Genomic DNA, 19,783 nt, shown 5'->3' with positions numbered 1-19,783 from the left:
GCTGGACAAAGTCAAAGTGTGAATTAGTAAATTAGAAAATGATACTGAGGAACCACCTAGAACATAATACAGAGACTAAGAAGGAATATTGGAAAATGAATATTCAAAGATATGAAGGCTAAGGAATTTTCTAGAAACAAAGAAAGATGAATCTTCCCATCAACAATGTATTTCAAAGAGGAGCTATGGATAAAACAACATACTTAAGCATACCATAGAAATGTGTTTAGAATATCAAGTATGGCAAAATAAAACAAATATTAACATGTCACAGTTATAATATGCAAAGCTCTGTTCTAAGTGCTTTAAAACTTAATCCTCATTACAACCCTATGACACAGATACAATTTTATATCCATTTTGAACTTGCCCAAGGTCACACAGTAAGTAGTGGTGACAGAATAAAGAAAAGAAATCTTTGTAAAAACTACCAGAAAAAAAAAAAAATTACATACAGAAGCATAACAATTAGGCAGAGATCGGACTTCTCAGAGATCCAAGTTTGCCAAGTTTCACAAGACAATGAAATAATATACCGAGGTTGCTGATGGGAGGAAACCTATCAACCAAGAATTCTCTATCTAGCTGAAAAACAAAGTAATGCATAAAATATACTTTCACACAAAAACTAAGGACATTTACAAGCCAGCCTCTTACTAAAAGGATTACTAAAGGATGTACTTCAGCAAGAAGAAAAGTGGACTCAGAGAAGATGCAAGGAACAGTAAGTAAAGAAACTGGTAAAAATACTGGCTAATTAAACAAGTTATTGAGTATAAAAAGGAAAATGAAACTCTTTTATGCAAAAAAAAAGTAGAAATTACATTGTAGGCAACTATACAGAGGATGGAGAAATATTCAGTTTAATCAAATATTAGCTCATAAAAAAAAATCACCAAATACAGAAAGAAACAAACTACCTTAAGTACAACTTCCTAAGGACTTCCGATATTGGAATTAGCAAGTATAAGATAGTATATCTATGGACAAAATGCCCAACAAGGTATTTTTTGAAAACTAACGAAAAATAAGAAACTATAAAAAAATGATCAGGCAGACCAAGAAAGAAATATTACTTTCAGAAATAAAAACAATTGGGTGGGAGAGGGTGAGGGCTGAAAAACTACCTATTGGGTCCAACCTTCAGTATTTGGGTGATGGGTACACTAGAAGCCCAACCTCCACCATTATACATGCTATATCCATGTAACAAGCATATGCACACCTTTGAAGCTAAAAAAATAAAATTTAAAATGTTGATATTAAAAACTCAAAGGATGAGTTAAATAGATTAGATACAAATGAAGTAAACTAGACAACTGAGTTGAAGAAATAAAATAATAAAGTTGCCATTTGGGAACTGCTCAATAAATAAGTAAATACATAAAAGTATGTTCACTTCAAAAAACCTACAAAGGCCAAGGGAAAGGGGAAGATAAAAAAGAAAATCAAATTCTCCATCAACAGTAACATAAATCGTCCATAGAAGTAGGCTCTAAGAATTTAAGATGTGCACATTAGAGTGCCCGTGAAGCCCAGGAACTTTTTTTTTTTGAGACGGAGTCTCCCTCTGTCACCCAGGCTAGGAGCACTGGTGCCATCTTGGCTTACTGCAACCTCCACCTCCCAGGTTCAAGCAATTCTCCTGCCTCGGCCTCCTGAGTAGATGGGACTACAGGTGTGCACCACCACGTTGGGCTAATTTTTAAGTTTTTTATTAGAGATCGGGTTTCGCCATGTTGGCCGGGCTGGTCTTGAACTCCTGGATCTGCCCACCTAAGCCTCCCAAAGTGCTGGGATTACAGGCGTGAGCCACCGCACTCAGCCAAAACCCAGGAACTATTCATGTCAATTCCCTGCAACATGGCTAAGGTAGTAGTAAAGTTTAACATTTATTGCACCAAGAGAATCAGAAAATACCAGCACAATGATAGTGCCTTACTTTATGCAGCACAGCTTAGTCTTGTTTAACAAATACTCTTCTGTTCTCATATTTTCTATATTCATGATTTATATTTAAATCATAGCAATCTTTAAATCCCCACATGTTCAGAGGTAGAAGGGTTTTTTTGTTGTTTGTTTGTTTGAGGTAGGGTGTTGCTCTGTCACCCAGGCTATAGTGCAATGGCACGATCACAACTCAAACTATAGCGTGGAGCTCCTGGGCTCAGGTGATCCTCTCGTCTCAGCCTCCCAAGTAGCTGGGAGTATAGGTGTGCCACCACGTCCAGCTAATTTAAAAAATTTTTTTGTAGAGACAAGGTATCACTATGCTGCCCTGGCTGGTCTCAAACTCCAGGGCTTCAGCAATCCTCCCGCCTCGGCTTCCCAAAATGCTGGGATTACAGGCTTGAGCCACCATGCCTGGCCAAAAGTTTTCTATTAGTTTGCGGTTCTAGAAAGTCCCTCCAATTTCCCTCAGCACTAAAAATATTTTCACAGACTTCTATGTTTAAATACTCCTCTAATAATGCTCAGTCCTGTAGATTAGCCAGTTAAATCAACAAATACTCTTGTTTCTCCTATAATACAGATCATCTATAAAACAGGAAGATTTATATAGAGGAAATCTTTTGTAAAGAAAGAATCCTTGGTTATTAAAAACAAATTATATATAGACATTTTGTAAACTTGGTTTCTACTACTATAAACATTCAGATAACACATTTTATCTATTAAATAATGAATATCAATTTTTCTGAAGAAAATATAACCTATCTTTGTCACCTGTTCCTTAAAAAATTAAGTATAAGATATTGTAGGCAGTATTTCTAATAAGAAACTGAATACAGAATTTAAAATATATAATCATCCTAGTAGTCAAATATAGGTACCAACAGTCTAACAGTGTGTATTCCCCTCCCCCTAAATTCCAGTCTGCTTACTATAGGACTTTATTGACTTTACACCTATATGTGATTTATCACTCTTCTTGGGGCACTTTAACTGAATGCCCCTAAAATCTCAGTAACAATTCTGATCTAATCAGAAAGGCTTTGATCTATAAAATCAAGGTATGATTTTCTTTGGAAGCTGCAATTTCTCATTTAGCTCCATTTTCTGGATAAAAAGTGAACTAAACAGCCCACTGAATCTGACAGCACCCAAAATAGGATTCTTCCCTTCCTACTTGGACCTGACGGGGATGGTGCCATTTAATCCTCTGGAAAATTTATCTGAAAAATAATCCCAAGGTGATATGGGTTTCCTACTCTGTACTGGTTCCAATCCAAAGATGTTGGAACAAACCAAAGAGAACACGTGATTATGGTCAGCTGCAAAATTCCTACACAAGGTTCTAGAAAGAAAATATCTTAAGGATACTAAAGCTCATCAAAAAAGGGGGCTATCCTTTGTGCTTCACTGACATATGCCTAAAATTCAAAATTCAGGACAAAATATTTTAAATATTTTACCTATGTTTTATAACATCTTTGCCTTTTATTCCTTCCCTCTAGGTTTTATTCTCTCTTAAAACAGCCTCCAAGATTTATTCTGATGCCAACAAACTCAGTATCCTTGAATTTTTCATGTCTTTCTAATCCTGCTCTTATCACTTTGCCCCTCCTCAGCCTGAGCAATCTCTTCTTCTGTATCTCCTTTCTTGCTTTTAATTCTTCCTCATTCTGGACTTAGTAGGGGAGTAAGAAGGTAGACTCTAGGCAAGCCAGCTGCAAAGGTAAACATATCTCAGTAAACTCATGCAAGTCTGAGTTTAAGACTTAAGTGGTATTTTCGGGAAGTTGAGAGGCTGCTGAACAATTCACAGTGAAAAGCACCACCAGAGGTAAGGGCTAATGGTACACATTCTTTTGAGTTATAATACTAGTAAGGAGTCTGGTTCTTGGTTTAAATTCGGATGCAGTCTCTCAATAACTTAATACTTTTTCCCGGTCAGACAAGAATTGTTATTTGTTTAAAAGAAGGCTAACTTATTCATAGCTATCTCATGAGACATGCAAGACACATGTAAGTGAAAAATCACTAATAAAAAGTTACCTGTATTCCATTTATATAAAATACCTAAACTAGACAAATCTATAGACAGAAAATGGATTAATGGTTGATAAGGGCTGGGAAACTGGTGAATGGGGAGTGACTGCTAATGAGTACAGGGTATCTTTTGGAGGTGATGAAAATGTTCTAAAATTAAATTGTGTTAATCGTTGCATAAGTCTGAATATACTAAAGACTACTGAACTGTAAACTTTAAATGGGTGAATGTTACGCTATGTGAATTATAAAGCAATTTTAAAAGATTACTATGATTGTATGGTTTTCTGTATCAGTATTTTATATAAAAAGGTTAAAAAACATGACTATGGATTATACATAGCAGTATAAAAAATACTCATGCTATAGTAATTTTTTTTCAAAGGTTAAAAAAGTTACCTGAAAATTTCTCAGCTGACAAATATTTCAACTTATAGCCTTAAATATTTACTTCACTTTTTCAGTTAAATATTTACTTACCCTCCTCCAACAATAAACTTTACCCAAATGAATTATAATGCAACTGAACTGTTATTGAGTTCAATGTGCCCCAAATTAAGACAATACAAAATTTCAAAAAAGCAAACCAAAATCAACCAATTGAACCAACTAAAGTAAGTCGGGTAAAGCTCTTCTACGCTAAAGACCATTTTTTTACCCCAAAATTATTTAAAAAATAATTAGTCTTTGCTAAATTAAAATTTAAAAGTACTCAAACCACAGTTTGCACAGATAATGGCAGCAGTTTCAATCTCACAAAGTGCAAGTAAACACACCTTGCCACTTTTGATGTTCTTCATAGGTTTCCTGATTTTTTATGTAATGTATCAACATCTTCTAGTTGTGCTGTGATCTGAAGTACATAATCCATAAGTCGTTTTCTTAAATTTCTATAAAGGCATGTATTACACAATTTTTAAAAGTAAACTTTGTAAGTATATAATTGCTAGAAAAACATCAAAGCTAAATTTAGTTGGAGAGCTCTAGTGACTACAAAAATTAGATACTGACCTATTTTCACTACAATTATAGTAGAAGCAAAATACTAAAAAGACATGGCATAGAACTATTTAGTTTATAAAGTTTTCTAATAATGTTTTAGCATTTACAATCTCAATTTGCCTCATCTGTTAACTAATTCAGATTTATCAGTTTTGGATAACTTGTCTTATCCAAGTTATCTATAGACAGATCTATAGACAGAAAGTGTCTTATCCAAGTTATCCAAAACTGAAGTGGATTAAATTCCTAGTTTGCTACTTATAAATCGCCGCATATTTGAGGATTTGGACTCAGACTAACCCAGAAAACAATAACTGACTTCCTGATCCAATCCATCCTTTTTTCTCTTCCTTAAAACTAATAAACAAAACACCTCACATAGAGCATCTACAAATGTTTGCTGATAACCTTGTATACTTAAGTTGAAAGAAAGGAAAAATATAACTTATTAAACATTTAAGATGGTAAAAGATTCATTTATATATAAATACATGGGGATTCTAAATATTTTACACATATGAAATGTCCCTGCTGAAAAAAATGACCAAAGGCATTTGCCTCTAACAGACTTCAGTTGAAATAATCTAACATTTTTCAAAATAGAGTCACTCACTGAGTTCATGAATTGTGACATGCAATTTTTTTGTGTGTGTATGGAGATAGATGCTGAGGAAAGAGAGAAAAAAACCTTTTCAAGTGAAAGTTCTATTTAATAGCTTAAAAAATGTGTAACCACCTACCTCCTATACTTGAATAGCCACACCTCAAATCGCATGGCCCAAAATGAACTTCTCAACTACTGCCACTTCTTAGTTCCACGTCTGAGGAAACAGATCTATCCTTAGTCATAAGCTCATAGAATCCTCTATTTCCCTTATCGCAGCACTTATCTGGTGAATTATCCCTCACTTTAGATTTTAAGATCCAGGAGGAAAGAGATTATGTCTTTTTTGTTCATATTTAGCACGACACTTGACGAATACATGAGACAGATGAATAACAGCCATTATACCTTGGCTTCTCCCTTGTCAACACTGATTATCTTCTATGCAGGAAAAGGTATTTTCAGAGAAGTTGGCCGGCCAACAAACTGTATCCTACCATTTTCCATCTATAGAATACATGGTTGTCTTTTATCCCTACAAAAATATCATAATGGATTTCTAAAAAGAAAATATTGGACCCTAAAAGAAATCTACGGCTTAATCAAAACTTGATTTTCAGATTACTGTTCATCAATGACTTTAAAAAGTTTATCAACATCATTAGATACACACTCCCATTATTGAAAAATGGCACATAAGGAAGGGAACAAAAGAGAAAAAACATAGTTATGACTAAGAGCCCACACATTTTCTTTCCCTGAGCTATTTATTTATTAATCTGCTCATTCATTCAACATTCATGGATGGATGATTTTTTTCTAAAGTTTTCTCTACACAAGAAGCCAAGTATAAAGTAATTCAGACACAAACGAATTTCTGGGAGCTGGGAAATCCATTGTCAATGTATTCAACGTATTTTAGCCAAAAATATCTCTAACTTAATCTTGGAGTTCTACTACATAAAACAAGTAATACTATTTACACTTATAGAGCTACTTATTTTACTGACTGTAGCAAACCAGAAAAGATCACACTAGATGGCTGACTAGTTGAAACACCTGCTTACTGTATCAAGAAGCATTTACGCAGAAAGAGAAAATGAAGATGACAGATATGGACTAACAAAGGGTAAGTTGTGGGTTGGTCACAAAACAAAAACTGCCACTTCTAAGATTGGCCCCTTGGCAACCAAAACAGCCTTACGGGCTGTCAGAAAGGATAATACCCTACTGCTTTACAAAAAGTGAAAATTTTATTTCCTATCTACTTAACATTCTGAGGTATGATGGCATACTGCAAAGATGTTTTTCTAAAGCCTGGTAAGTTATGAGATTCTGTTTGGAAAAACAAAAACAAAAAAATATATAGCCATCCCTTATCTTTTATCATTCACATTTTCATTTCTGAATTTTGGTAATAAAGGTAAGCACACTTCATCTTTATACACACAGTACCAAATTATGATGTGATCCTACTAGTCATGATAAAGAAAAAGGTAGTACTAAGAATCCAAGACATTCAAAGTTGGTAATGAATTATACTCTTATTCTTTAAAACAGTACAATGGACAATTCTTGAATAACATATTCTTTAAAATAATTAAGCCACCTAAAGTATAACTAAAAAAAGAATGTTTACTTACATCCCTCCCTGAGGTGGTCATATCATAGATTAATACAAAACACCAGCCTAAATTTAAAGTGATTACACATGACCCATGCTTTCTCATAGTCTGCTGTATTTCCAGCTCACATTCAATTTTCTGTCATGTGTTCATCAGAAAATGAACAGGGAGACTATAAAAATTTAACAGTCATATATTGATAATGTCTTTAAATGAATGAAACAAGACCTGTTTTTAAGGAATTTATTTTCAATAAACATTGAAGTTACCATTTATAGTATAATCTCTATTGTAAACTCAGCTAGCTTGTGTTTATGACTATCTTCTTAGACTCACTGAGAATTTCATTTGAATAAAGGATCTGTGAAATAATTTATATCAGTGGGTTGCAAAGTAGTAAACATGAATAAAATTTTAAGCCATAAGAAAAAAGTGTGTATGGCTTGTGGAACTAATTGTATTATGGCCATATCTTATACTTTTTTAATATTAAAAAATGTAATAGCTCTTCTTGGGGAAAATTTCTAAAGGGAGCTAACATATGATAATATACTTTTCAAACTTAGTATACACTGCCACCTCAAATCCCAACTCAATCACAAGATTCACTCTCTGGGTACAATGGAACAACAGTCATACCCTTTATGTACAAAGATTTTGACCCATCACAATGGCCAAGAGACTTACTTTCCGCAGTAGCAATGAAACCGCATGGATCAACAAATTATTTCTGAAAAGTCCAAGAACATGTATTAGGCTTCTGTTAATAGCTCTGAAACTCTTGGCAAATAACTGCTCTGTTTCAAATTTCCTCATCTGTTAAGATATAGGTAGTAACAGTATCTAGCTCATAGGGCTGCTGTGAAGATTTAATGAGATAATAATTGAAAATCTATTGTAATAGTCCCTGGCACATAAGAGCTCAATAATGTTAGTTATCATTGTTAGTTGCTAACGTCAAGGCTAGGAAAACATAAGAGGAACACAAAGTATCAAGAGGTCTCATTAGCATTGTTCTCCAACAAATGGATCTAAGCCGGCACTGACTGACTATATGAAATTATCCATTTAAAAAGCCAATAAATTTTACTATGTATTTTCTTTTTTCTTCTTCTTTTTTTTTTAGACGATGTCTTGCTCTGTTGCCAGGCTAGAATGCAGTGATGCAATCTTGGCTCACTGCAACCTGTGCCTCCCTGTGCCTCAAGCAATTCCCCTGCTCAGCCTCCTGGGTAGCTGGGACTACAGGCGTGTGGCCACCATGCCCGTGCCACCACGCCTGGCTAATTTTTTGTATTTTAGTAGAGACAAAGTTTCACCATGTTGGCCAGGATGGTCTCCATCTCCTGACCTTGTGATTCGCCTGCCTCAGCCTCCCAAAGTTCTGGGATTACAGGCATAAGCCACCACACCTGGCTGGTATTTTCTAAACACTGAAAATAGTCTAGCATTTTGATAAGCTTGAAAGTCTAGCTTAGAGGTTTATTTGAACACAGAGTATGCATATTATTAGATACTTGTTGGGTTCAAATTAAATCAGCTGATAGTTATCTCTCTTCTTTAACACATCATCTAATTCCTGTGATTCCACAATTCCTCTCTGGTTAAAAGGACACAAAGTTCATGATAATATTTGCAAATGTAAAATACTCTGAAAAGAGATATGTGATTATAAACGTCCTGTTAACCCTCAAAGCCAAAATGTAGGAAGTTAAAATGAAGCTTGTAGGTCCAGAATCAGTCAACCTAGTCTTCTACATCAATATAAGAACACTGCCACACTTCAGATTTGTATAATCTTCACACTTAAATATCCAGGTTCAGAAAAAATAACATACAGGAAGAGAGTCAGAAACATCTGCTACGATAAAGCTTGTAACTACTTCTACCACCTCCTCCTACAACAATCACTTTCACTCCAGGTAGATTTTGCTTAATACTTACCAAATATCTGAATGTCTACTATCCATAAAGCACTGTGCTAGCCGCTAGCCTTTGTGTAAAGTAAAAATTTATTTTTCCCTTTAGAATTAACTGAATGCAATTATAATTTAGACACAAATACCTAAAGGTAAAACATATGATAGAAATAATACACAGACATTGCTTTAAGTACAGAGAAAGGAGAGATTAAACACTCTGGGGGTCAGAGATGACTTTGTGGAAGAAGAAATATTAGAAATGAGCTTTGCTAAAAGAGAAAACCAAAGCTGGAGAAGGAAAGAAACAAATTCCAGACTGCACACTAGCATGAGCAAAGATCCATGGAGAGAAAAGAGCGTGTTCCAGAGATAGCAAGTGTACTAGTTTGGTTATAACAGACTAATGTCTTGAGGTCCAATCATGGAAAGTGTCAAAAGCCAAACCAAGAAATCTGAACTTTATTCCAGAGGTAAATGGGAGTCACTGAAGTATACTGAGAGAAATGATATAATGAAAAACCATAGTTTAGAAAGAATTTTGATGGTTTATAGAATCGGGGAGGAGATGCCGTACAAGATGCTAGCAGGAAAGAGACCAGTTGGAATGCTAGTATCTTGGTTTGGGTCTGCAGTAGTAAGACACACACTATTCCAAGACAATTTTTCAGACTTAACCTAGAACTCACATATAAAGCCTTAATGCCTTTTATAAAGACTCCATTTTTTTAAAATGGTAATAACTGAGTTAATCAGAATGATTTAGTTTCCTTACTCTTTTGCATCCTTTCCTGTAGCAATGATATCTTCCTGCTCATTTCTAACCATAAACTGTAACTCCTCTTCAAAATACCAACCCTTGTCCTTCCTTACTGACTGATCATTCTAGCCTGAACATTCACCTTTGCTTTATTACTGTTACTCTTTATCCGCAATTTAACCATCTACTCCCACCTAATCATTAACTCCAAACCCTTGACATCTTGCCAGCTTTGCAGAGCCAAATAAAGCTACTCATACTCAACTTTCTCTTTCTTCTATTACGTCTTAACTTTTAGTCTATTCAAATGCAAGCTCTCTAAACTCACAGAGTTTACAATGTCTTCTAAATTCTCTACTCAATCTCTAGTTTGGCTTCCAGGCACACTGCAAAAGCTATACTGAAAGACAACCCTCTCATACTAAGCAAGTCTCTATACCCCTAAGTATCTCAAGATTTCATATACTCAATAATAACAGCTACCATTTATTTGGCACTTTCTTCATGGTAGAAAAGATCTCAAATGCTTTATATAATTATTTCATTAAATCTTCAAGATAACCTTACGACAAAAGTATTTCCACTTGACATAAAACAAAAACAGGTTTAAGAAATCAAGTAGCTTACCCAGGAACACCTGGCTACGAAGTAGAAGAACAGGGACTCAAACTCTGTCCTTTCTTTCAAAGGTTAGTTTTATCACCATGTCCACCACGGGGCCCTTCAATGTGGCTCTACTGATTACATCTGTTCAGAAACATTTCCCTAGATCCTTCATTAAGGATATCAACCACTTGAGAATTAACATGGATTCCATTCCTTAACCTAAACAATGGTACTTGAAGACATAAAATGTTTAGCTTTGTTAACTTCTGAAACTTTGGGAATGAGAAAATGAACTTAATTTCTTAAATCTTTTCTGAATGTTTTAGAAGAAAACATTAGTCTTGCATTGGAAGACTTTACATAAACTTACATGGACTTGCTTAACTCTAGGAATCTATGAATCGTAAGTGTTAATGTTTAGCTTTTGAAATTTTGGTTCCTGGTAATAAGGAGGTTCATCTAATTGGGAAAAATCCACTCAGTAATATCTTGAAAAATACTTTTATATCTACCCAGATCTGATCCTGGCATGTTATTTAGGTTCTCTGACCCTGTATTTCCTTATTTATAAAATGAGGATAACATCATATATTTTAGAGGGTTATGGCAAAAAATTAAAGCCTAACACAAATAAATGGCCAAGAAAGTATGGCTTTCATTACTTTCTTCTGTATCTAGAAGTAGTTTAGTCTCAAAAGATCTTAATTCTAAATCGTATCAGCCACAGAAACTAATTGCTTTTAATCCAGATCTTAAATATGGATACTACATACACTTGGTCAATGGATTCCAAATAAACATATTAAGAATTATAAAAACTCAAGATCCCTCCTTTATCACATATTTACTCAAGGAAGCTTAAAACATCTCTAATATTATAAAAACAGTATAAGAGTCTAGTTTATTGATACACATTAAAAGCCTGTACCTTTCCTCAGTTCCTTACAAAAATTATAAAGTCTATTACATTTTAGATACAGGTATACAGAAACTTGCCTCTCTCAATTGCTTACTTTCTCTAGCTCTGACCTGCCTCAGCAAAAGAAAAGCCTGGTAACGAGATTATATAGGTAGTACATGGATAGCTAGGACATTCAAAGGTCAAAATCATCAAAGAATATATTCTGGAGACTCAGAATGAAGTATAAAATGGTTACGTAATATGGAGAACATAAGACATTTGAAACAGTGAAGGGTAAAGAATATAATCAATCTTTTGATTTTGATATAGATTAACCCAAGTTTATTTCATATACAAATGGCTAATAATCCCAGGTCAGTTAATTTATATATCTTGGCTAACAGCAAAATAACAAACACAACTTAATTTTAAAATTTGTTATTTGAGATGGAAGACAGGACATATTGTGACATAAAATTACTTAGAGGAAGACACAACTTTTACCCAGTTGCCTCACTATACCTTCTCCCCTTCTCCAAGGTTTATATATTTCACAGGGCCATGCCTTGTTTTATCTTCTTGCTTAACTCTTACAAAACCCTGCCGTGGCCAATTTTCTTACATGGCCGTCTCTTTCTCCTGATTTGATTAAGGATGGAAAGTATTCAAGAGTATACTGACTCAGAGTCAGGTGCCCAGGCAAGAGTTAGATAATCATTTGAGAGGATCATCAAAATATCACCTTGTTATATTATTTCTATATGAGCATAGATTTACATCTTAAAAAATTAATCCAGCTCTCATGGGTGAGTATTTCAGAGATAACAAGTTCCTTCTGGACATATGCCACTTCTTGGTTAAAAATTACAAATAAGCACGCACAGTTAAACCAAAATCAGCTGTACATTCTATTAGCTATTAGAGTAAACAAATGGCCTAGATGTAATCTGAACAAACTAAAAGACTATAGGTATTTAGTAACTGCTCAGCAATATTTACATGACAAAATGATGTTGCTATAGATTTCTTTCAAAAATAAATGAGGTATTAGAGAATTTTGAAAGGTTTAACAAGATAAGACCCAGCTTGAAGTGACAGAAAAAACCTTCATAATGTGTTTTTATAATGTCCTTCACATCAGACTACCAAGGGTCCTGTGCTCGTTCAAACCTGTAGTCTCAACTACCCTTTGTCTCTCATGAAATCTCCATCCTCCTTCCTCTCAAGTTTCCCTACACATCCCAATCCCAAAAGAAAAATCAATAGCTTACAAGAATACAAGAGCAGCTTTTCTAAAGAACCATCACCAACTTAGAATTTGTTAAATAAAACAGAACCGAGAAAGAAATCCAGCCTTAGAACACTGAAACATCTAAGTGCCTGACACATAACAGGCATTTATTTGGCAACGGTATGTAGACTAGACACACAATATTGATTAAAAAAATTTAAAAATGTAATAACTGGACAGTACATGTGATAATCTAATCTGCCCAACTGGCTTTACTGATTTGGAAGCTGAAACTCAAGAGGTTAAAGGACTTGTCCATGGACACAGATATTTTGGAGCACAGCCATGACTAAACAATCCTTGTCTCCTACTGCACTGTTCCCTTCAACAGGTCATATACCTCAGCCCCTCATGTAAAAAGATACAATAGGGACACAAAATACATAAAAAGATACAAGCCAAATAAAAAGCAATTTGATGACTATTATTTCTCAAATATAATTGAGGTAGTTAACTTCAAACATTATCAGTCTTAATACACCTTTCCCATAATGTAATTACTTCACCGATCTAAAAATGTTTTATGATATCAAATTAAAATGTCTTAGGCAACTGCCATGTGCAGGAAGTTCATTATAGTTTCAATAATGTGGTACTGCTGTAAACTTCCAGGTTAAAAGTAATCATCCTTACATGACTGAAAGTTTAATCAGATACATATAAGTTACACATAACAAGAACAAAACTATAACACTAGGAAATGTTACTTTGTGCTTCAAATTATTTATTGGTAAAGAAAGCATTAAGTCAGTAAAAGCAGCATCTAAGAACAGAGAATCTCCTTATTTTCAATTTTCTCATTTGTAAAATAAGGAGTTACAGAAATACAATCTTTGGAAAAGGCCCAATATGTAGCAAGATAAAAGTATAAAAGTGAAGTGTTTCAAAGAGAGTTGGGGACCAAGCTATGCTAAATTCCCGAGTGCTCTGGAACCCTAAGTCTCAGCAGAGTAGTGTTTCAACAAATCCCTCCACTTTTCGGAGCGCAACACATGTAAAGTGGTTGTGTTTAAAACCCCAAAGTGCAAGTTTGAAAAGACTGTTTTACAAAACAATTGTTAAAATGTCTAATTTCTCTCAATAATGTCAAAATCATTTCCTTTGAGAAAATGATACCTATCTCTCATACTCTTCCAACCACTTCTTAAAACACATTCAGCTCATTATTCCAATGAGCAGGAAACTTGCGGTGAGGTGGGGCTAGCACACAGATCCCATGGCTTGGACAACTGAAGCATGACTTTTGTGGATTTGTACCATGTGGTGTTTCAGGAGAGAAGAAAAATACCTCAGGTGATGAAATTTTCAAAACGTATCTAAAACTGCAGTTGGTAGAAGGCTCTCCACAGCCAGCTGTCTTTCAAGAAAAGGCTCCAAGTTTATTTAAAATCTACAAGCAGAACAGAACCATACCTCAACCAAGCTCTAACATCAAGAAGTTTTACCCGATTTACGTAGTTAAAAGGATAAGAAATCGGAATTTACTTCAATGGATTTGTTCGATGCCTTAATAATGAATGAACTGGAGGCATCACTCACTGACTTGAGTTCTGAAGGAGTCTCTCAGCCCTGCCCCCTGTAAAACCTTAAGCAATTTCTACAGAATTAGGTTTTTCGAGGCTAAGCTCGGTTCAAAGGAAGTCTCCCCGCCTCCCTCCCAGGGGCTGAAGCCCAGGACAGCCGGGGCGGCGCGCCCGAGCGGGTGGGGGCGCGGGGACGCCCCCTCCCCGCTCGGGAAAAGTTCTGCAGGCCGCTCTCCGGCCAGGCCGACCTGCGGCCGTCGCCTGCGTCGCCGCCACAAACACCCATCTCGGCCGCGGACGGCCAGAGGGTCGCGCCCCCTCCCCGCGCCACCGCCACTAACACCCCGCCCCCGCCTCCCCGCCACCGCCCTCGCCGAGCGTTAACCCCTCGCCGCCCGCCGCCCGGCTCGGGGGAGGAGGCCGGCCAGGGGGTGGAGTTGTCGCGTCTCCTCCCGGGAGCGCCCGGGCAGACGCCCGGCTTGTTTACAGGCCCCAGGCCTGCCCGCCGCCGCCGCCGCGCAGGCCCGCACCGCCCGCCAGCCCGCCGTCGGCCCGAGCGCCGCACTTACCCGGAGCAGCCGCAGGCGGGCAGGTCCCTGGTCGGCCGAGGCGGCGGCGGCGGCAGCCGGGGAGGGGGTCACCGCGGCGGCGAGGGCGGCAGCCGGGGGAGGGGTCACCGCGGCAGCGGCGGGCCAGGTCAGGCCGGGGAAGGGGCGGAGGAGGGGAGGAGCCGGGCTGCGTCCGGGCCCCCGGCTGTCGGCGCCCTCGCGGCTCAGATCATCCGGGCGTTGGAGAGGGAGGCAGAGAGCGGGTCCGGGAGAAGGAGGAGGAAGAGCCGAGGACTCATCGCTTTCGCGCCTCACCTGTCTAGAGTCCCCCCACCCCCCCCTCCCCAACCACCCGTTCCGGAGCAACAGCCGCCTGAGGACCCGAAGCTGCGGGCCGGACCGGCGCCGAGACCACTGCTCTCTAGCTCCCGCGCGCGCTCCCGTCCCTAGCGCCGCCACCGCCGCCGCCGCCGCCTCTAGCGCGGCCCCGCGCAGGCGCGCTCACGACCGCGTCGCCCCTCCCCCACCCCTCCGCTCGCCCCGCCCCGCTGGCTTCGCCGCCGCTACAGCTGCGGCGCGGCGCGCAGCTACAGAGACCCGGATGTCGTTGGGCAGGAACTGCGGTGAGGGCTGGCGGGCGGGGGAGGGGCCGCCACAGATGACGTCACTGCCTTACCCAGCTTCTTTCTCTGCCGCTGCTGCTGCCGCCGCCGTTCCCTTACGGCCTGGAGCACCAGGCCGAAGCCGAAGGGAGCGTCCGAATCCCGGATAGCAGCCAGGACCCGGGCCTTCACGTTCCGGCGCCAGGGACTGGACAGAATGTGCGGCTATTAGGTGCCCAGTAGATCGACAGCCCCTCCGTGCCCGGCCCTTGGCCAAGTAGGGACTCGGAAGCTACCCCTACGGCGTCCGCGCCCCGAGCCCTGGCTCTTCTACCTGCCTGCAGATACAAACCCCACTCCCTGCGAAGATGGTGTACACGCAGCCCCGAGCACAGACCCGAAGCTGTCCACCCTTCTTGGGCGCCGTCGCGGTCTGGCCGCTGCCCTTCGAACCCATGGTGGGTCCCAGGCAGCTGCCAGACCCCCCTACCCCAGAGTCCCACTCCTCCAGAGCCTTCCTCTCCCAGTGACCCCAGGAAGCCCAAGCAGGTGCCACGGCCACACACCTCGCGACCCAAAGGGCAGAGACACAAGCACGCTACCACCGCCCACCAATGTGCGAGTGCAACTGATTCACGCACGGGGCACATGCTCTGAGTTTCTGGCAGGTTTTCCCTCTGTAGTTCAGGGGATTCCACATTGTATTTATTTGCACATGTTAGATAATCACGTGGTTCTGTCCCAGGGGACCTCCAACGACCTCCAATGAGGTAGGTTAAGGGAACAGGATTTTTCAAAATCAGGAGAATAATCAGAAACATAACAGCTGCTTCTATTAAGAGGTAGAGATGAGCTAAAGTTAATAGAAACTGCACGTGCCGGCGGCCAAAATCCAGTTTAGCTAGCTGGAAAACCCGACCCACGCTGCTTGCAGACGCCGGGGATAGAATGACAAACCCTAGGCAGCCAATGAATCGCAGCCTAGGAGCAGTACATCACCACCACGGGTTCCCATTGGCTGGGGTGCCCTTCCCTCTCTTGTCAGCGGCTTAACCAGTTCACGAATTTGACCTACACCACATTCGCAGGAAAAGAAGAAAAGTCCGTATTTTTAAAAGATGTTCTGATGCACACACGAACCAAAGACTTCATTGTAGAAGGCAGGTTCTTTTACTGGCCAAATTGAGTTCTGGCCAGTAAAAAAGGTAAATTTATGTTGAAGGCCTCTATTTTACTTGAGGAGCTCACTATAGCAATTTGCACCCGACTACTTTCTATCTCCTAAACCATTTTGTTGCCCCAACTCTTAGATCAAAAGCAACCTATTTATTCTTTCTGGCATTCAGCAAATATTTAGCTGCTGCTTTTAAAGTTGTAAAAAGCCATCTCTAATTTTCTCAACATGACTTTGGGGAAGGTTCTGTTTCCTTCACTTTTAGACCTAGAACCTAACAACAGGATCAAATATATAATCGCCAGTCACTGGCAAACCAAATCTTCAAGGAATCCAAAAATTACTCATTATCTTTGGGGTTAGAATTTTTTTTTTTTTTTTTTTTTTTTTTTTTTTTTTTTTTTGAGACAGAGTCTCGCTCTTTCGTCCAGGCTGGAGTACAGTGGAAGAATCTCGGCTCACTGCAAGCTCCGCCTCCCGGGTTCATGCCATTCTCCTGCCTCAGCTTCCCGAGTAGCTGGGACTACAGGCGCCTGCCACCACGCCTGGCTAATTTTTTTGTATTTTTAGTTCAGACAGGGTTTCACCGTGTTGGCCAGGATGGTCTCAATTTCCTGACCTCGTGATCCACCCGCCTCGGCCTCCCAAAGTGCTGGGATTACAGTCGTGAGCCACTGTTCCCGGCCAGAATTTCTTAGAAGAAGATGAACATGGATCATTTCCACATATACAAAATAAAAATAAAATTCACTATGCATTTGGTCTCAGTATCATCTGAGGATACATTTCCTGATTCTCCACATATCTCCCCCACCCCCCAAAAAAAGAAATTAGATCAGAGATCTTTGAAACGCTACCTTCTTGGAATCCTTAATACTCCAGACAAGTAACAGCATGAGTAGCATGCTGGTGGACTCATTAACATTCTGAACTAGAAAAGCTCATATGGCAACCATTTGGAGTGCTCTTAAAAGACAAATTTTCTTATTCATAAGCAGAAGCTGGGTCACTAGTGACGGTAGTGGACCATAGAAAACTTGAAAAGCCTGCCTATCTTTCTGCTTCCTTCCTTTAGGCTTCCACACCTTTCTTCTCTCAGTTCTACACTTGGAGAATCTGGGTCAATTGTAGAAGAAGAGGGAGAGAAATAGAAAATATGAACAGAAAGAAATTTTTAAGGAGTCTACGCATTGTACAGACTGCCGATAAAGCAGCACCTTCCTACTATTTATTTCTGAATACAGCTTGCAGGGACATTTTGGTATGAACTAGGAAACTCATGGGTTATAAGATTAATATTTTAAAATTTGAAACAAAGATATCAATATTGTCTGATTAAATATGTTTAATATCATCACATCCCCTTTTATTAAACCTTATGCTAAGAAGGGGGGACAGATAGAAGGGGAAAATAACATTGAAAAAAGAGGATTGAAAGTTCTCTTCTGAACTGTAAGACTTTGCCGGGCCTCCTACACATATTTGGGATGTTCATAGTAAGATTTTAGTGGGAATATATTGCCATGATGATAACATTTTAGTAATTTTTATAGGTATATTATAAAACCATCCTGCTCTGCTTTGGAAATCTGTTTATATTTCAGTTAACAAAGAAAAAGATTATCTACAAGATTGGCTTTAAAGTCCTGAATTTAGTGTGTGTTGATAGCCTAGTAATTGAGAGGCTCAGGGTGAGGACAGGGGCTGTAGTGTGGAGTCTAAAGCTTAATCTGGTCAGCAATACTCTCTTTCCCTTTCCACCACAATTGTGACTTAAAAAAAGGTTTACATTCCTGCTCCCAAATTACTCTCCAGGAGAGTCACCCTTGAGGCAGACTTGCCTGGGCCTCTCAAAATATATGCAGTAATGTAAATGACCCCCTCAGGAGGCTAGTATTTGAGAATACCCCTCACCATCCTTTCCATCCTTTTACACTGAAGCCAGTCACTACTCAAGAGTTAGAAAGCCAACCAGAACATAGGTTCAACAATTCCTTCCTCCCTCACTACCTGTTTCATATTTTTTTCTCTCACACATCCTCTTCATTTGGTTTCCTCTTTTCTCATTTCTCCTTCTCTCTCCTCCCTTTTTCTTCTCTTCTCTTTTTGCCTTCTTTGCCCTTCTCTTCCCCATTCTTCTTTTCTCTCTTTTCATTAGCTTAGTACAAATTGTAGCTTCTGCTACCCATTTTCTCCCAGAGCAGAACATGCGAGCAGACAGTGCCCCTAAATGAATTTCATTCAGGGAGAGGATGTGCCCCCTACCCTGGCCCTGCTTCCTCCCTCCCCTACATCATAATACGTTATGAGAAACTTAGCTGCTTAGAGGACTGTTACAGAATCAAAAGGATTACAGAATCCTGTCCTGTGTGACATCACTGGGCAGCCCCATTAGGGAGAGGCAGAGGGGAGCAGCCAGCAGTCTTATGCTACCACTGTGGCTCTTCCTGGGGACTGAGAGAAACCTGGGCAACTGTGAGCACCAGAGGCCAAGTCCTGGACAGTCTTTAGGGTAGGCTTTCACCTCAAGATAGCCATATATGGCCACAGCCTTACAATACTAGAGTGGATCTTGTCAGATAAGTTCATCTGTTCATCAGATAGCTATTGTGCACCAAGCACTGTGTGGGAAACTGGAGGTAGATAATGACATCAATGGGCAAGCCCTGCCCACAAAGAGCCGACATAATAATAAGAGGCATAGACAAATAAGTCAGCAGATAGAAAGGAAATTGCATACTGTGATCCATGCTGTGAAGAAAATAAATAAGGAAACAGATCGGGGAGATGACTTGAAACAGGTGTTCAGTGCAGACCTCTCTAAGAAGGCAGCATTTGATCTAAAGGATGAGAAGGAGTCAGCTTCATAATCAGGGGAGAACTTTCCAGGTAGAGGGGTCAGCGTGGGCAAAGGGCCTGATGTGGAAAAGAGCTTGGCGGAAAAGAGCTTGGCAGAAAAGAGTTTTTTACAGCCCAAAGACAAGTTCAGCAAACTCAAGGCAAATAGTTTATGGTCATTTAAGTTTCGAGAGTGTTTCAACGTGGACATTAGGGATATTTAATTTATAATCAGGAGACCACATTATGTGCACGGGTATAATCCATAGAAAATAACTTGGTGAGTTGATCTGGTGCAAAAAGCAAAGCAACTTTTTAAAAAATTGAAATTAAAAATAGTCTGGGTGCAGTGGCTCACACCTGCAATCCCAGCACTTTGGAAGGCCAAAGCGAGTGG

At 39.4% G+C, this 19,783-nt stretch overlaps 1 protein-coding gene across 4 annotated transcripts in view; it reads right to left on the bottom strand.

Moving 5' to 3' along the window:
* Positions 1-18,883, bottom strand: part of PPM1A (protein phosphatase, Mg2+/Mn2+ dependent 1A) — a 52,850-nt gene extending 33,967 nt beyond the window's left edge. Inside the window, exon 1 of one of the 4 annotated variants that reach the window (XM_003831639.6) lies at positions 18,559-18,883. In XM_003831639.6, coding sequence (XP_003831687.1) covers positions 18,559-18,757 — 199 coding nt within the window. In that variant the 5' untranslated portion in view covers positions 18,758-18,883. Of the gene's footprint in view, positions 1-13,989; positions 14,092-14,793; positions 14,977-18,558 lie in introns of those variants that run through there. The other 3 variants (XM_034937642.3, XM_034937644.3, XM_034937643.3) reach the window with 3 other exon arrangements.
* Between the last annotated feature and the right edge of the window lie 900 nt (positions 18,884-19,783).

This window comes from Pan paniscus, chromosome 15 (assembly GCF_029289425.2).
Source record: "Pan paniscus chromosome 15, NHGRI_mPanPan1-v2.0_pri, whole genome shotgun sequence".
NCBI classification, from domain to species: Eukaryota; Metazoa; Chordata; class Mammalia; order Primates; family Hominidae; genus Pan; species Pan paniscus.
Note: the sequence above shows the minus strand (reverse complement) of the source record. Positions and strands in the feature narration are given on the sequence as shown.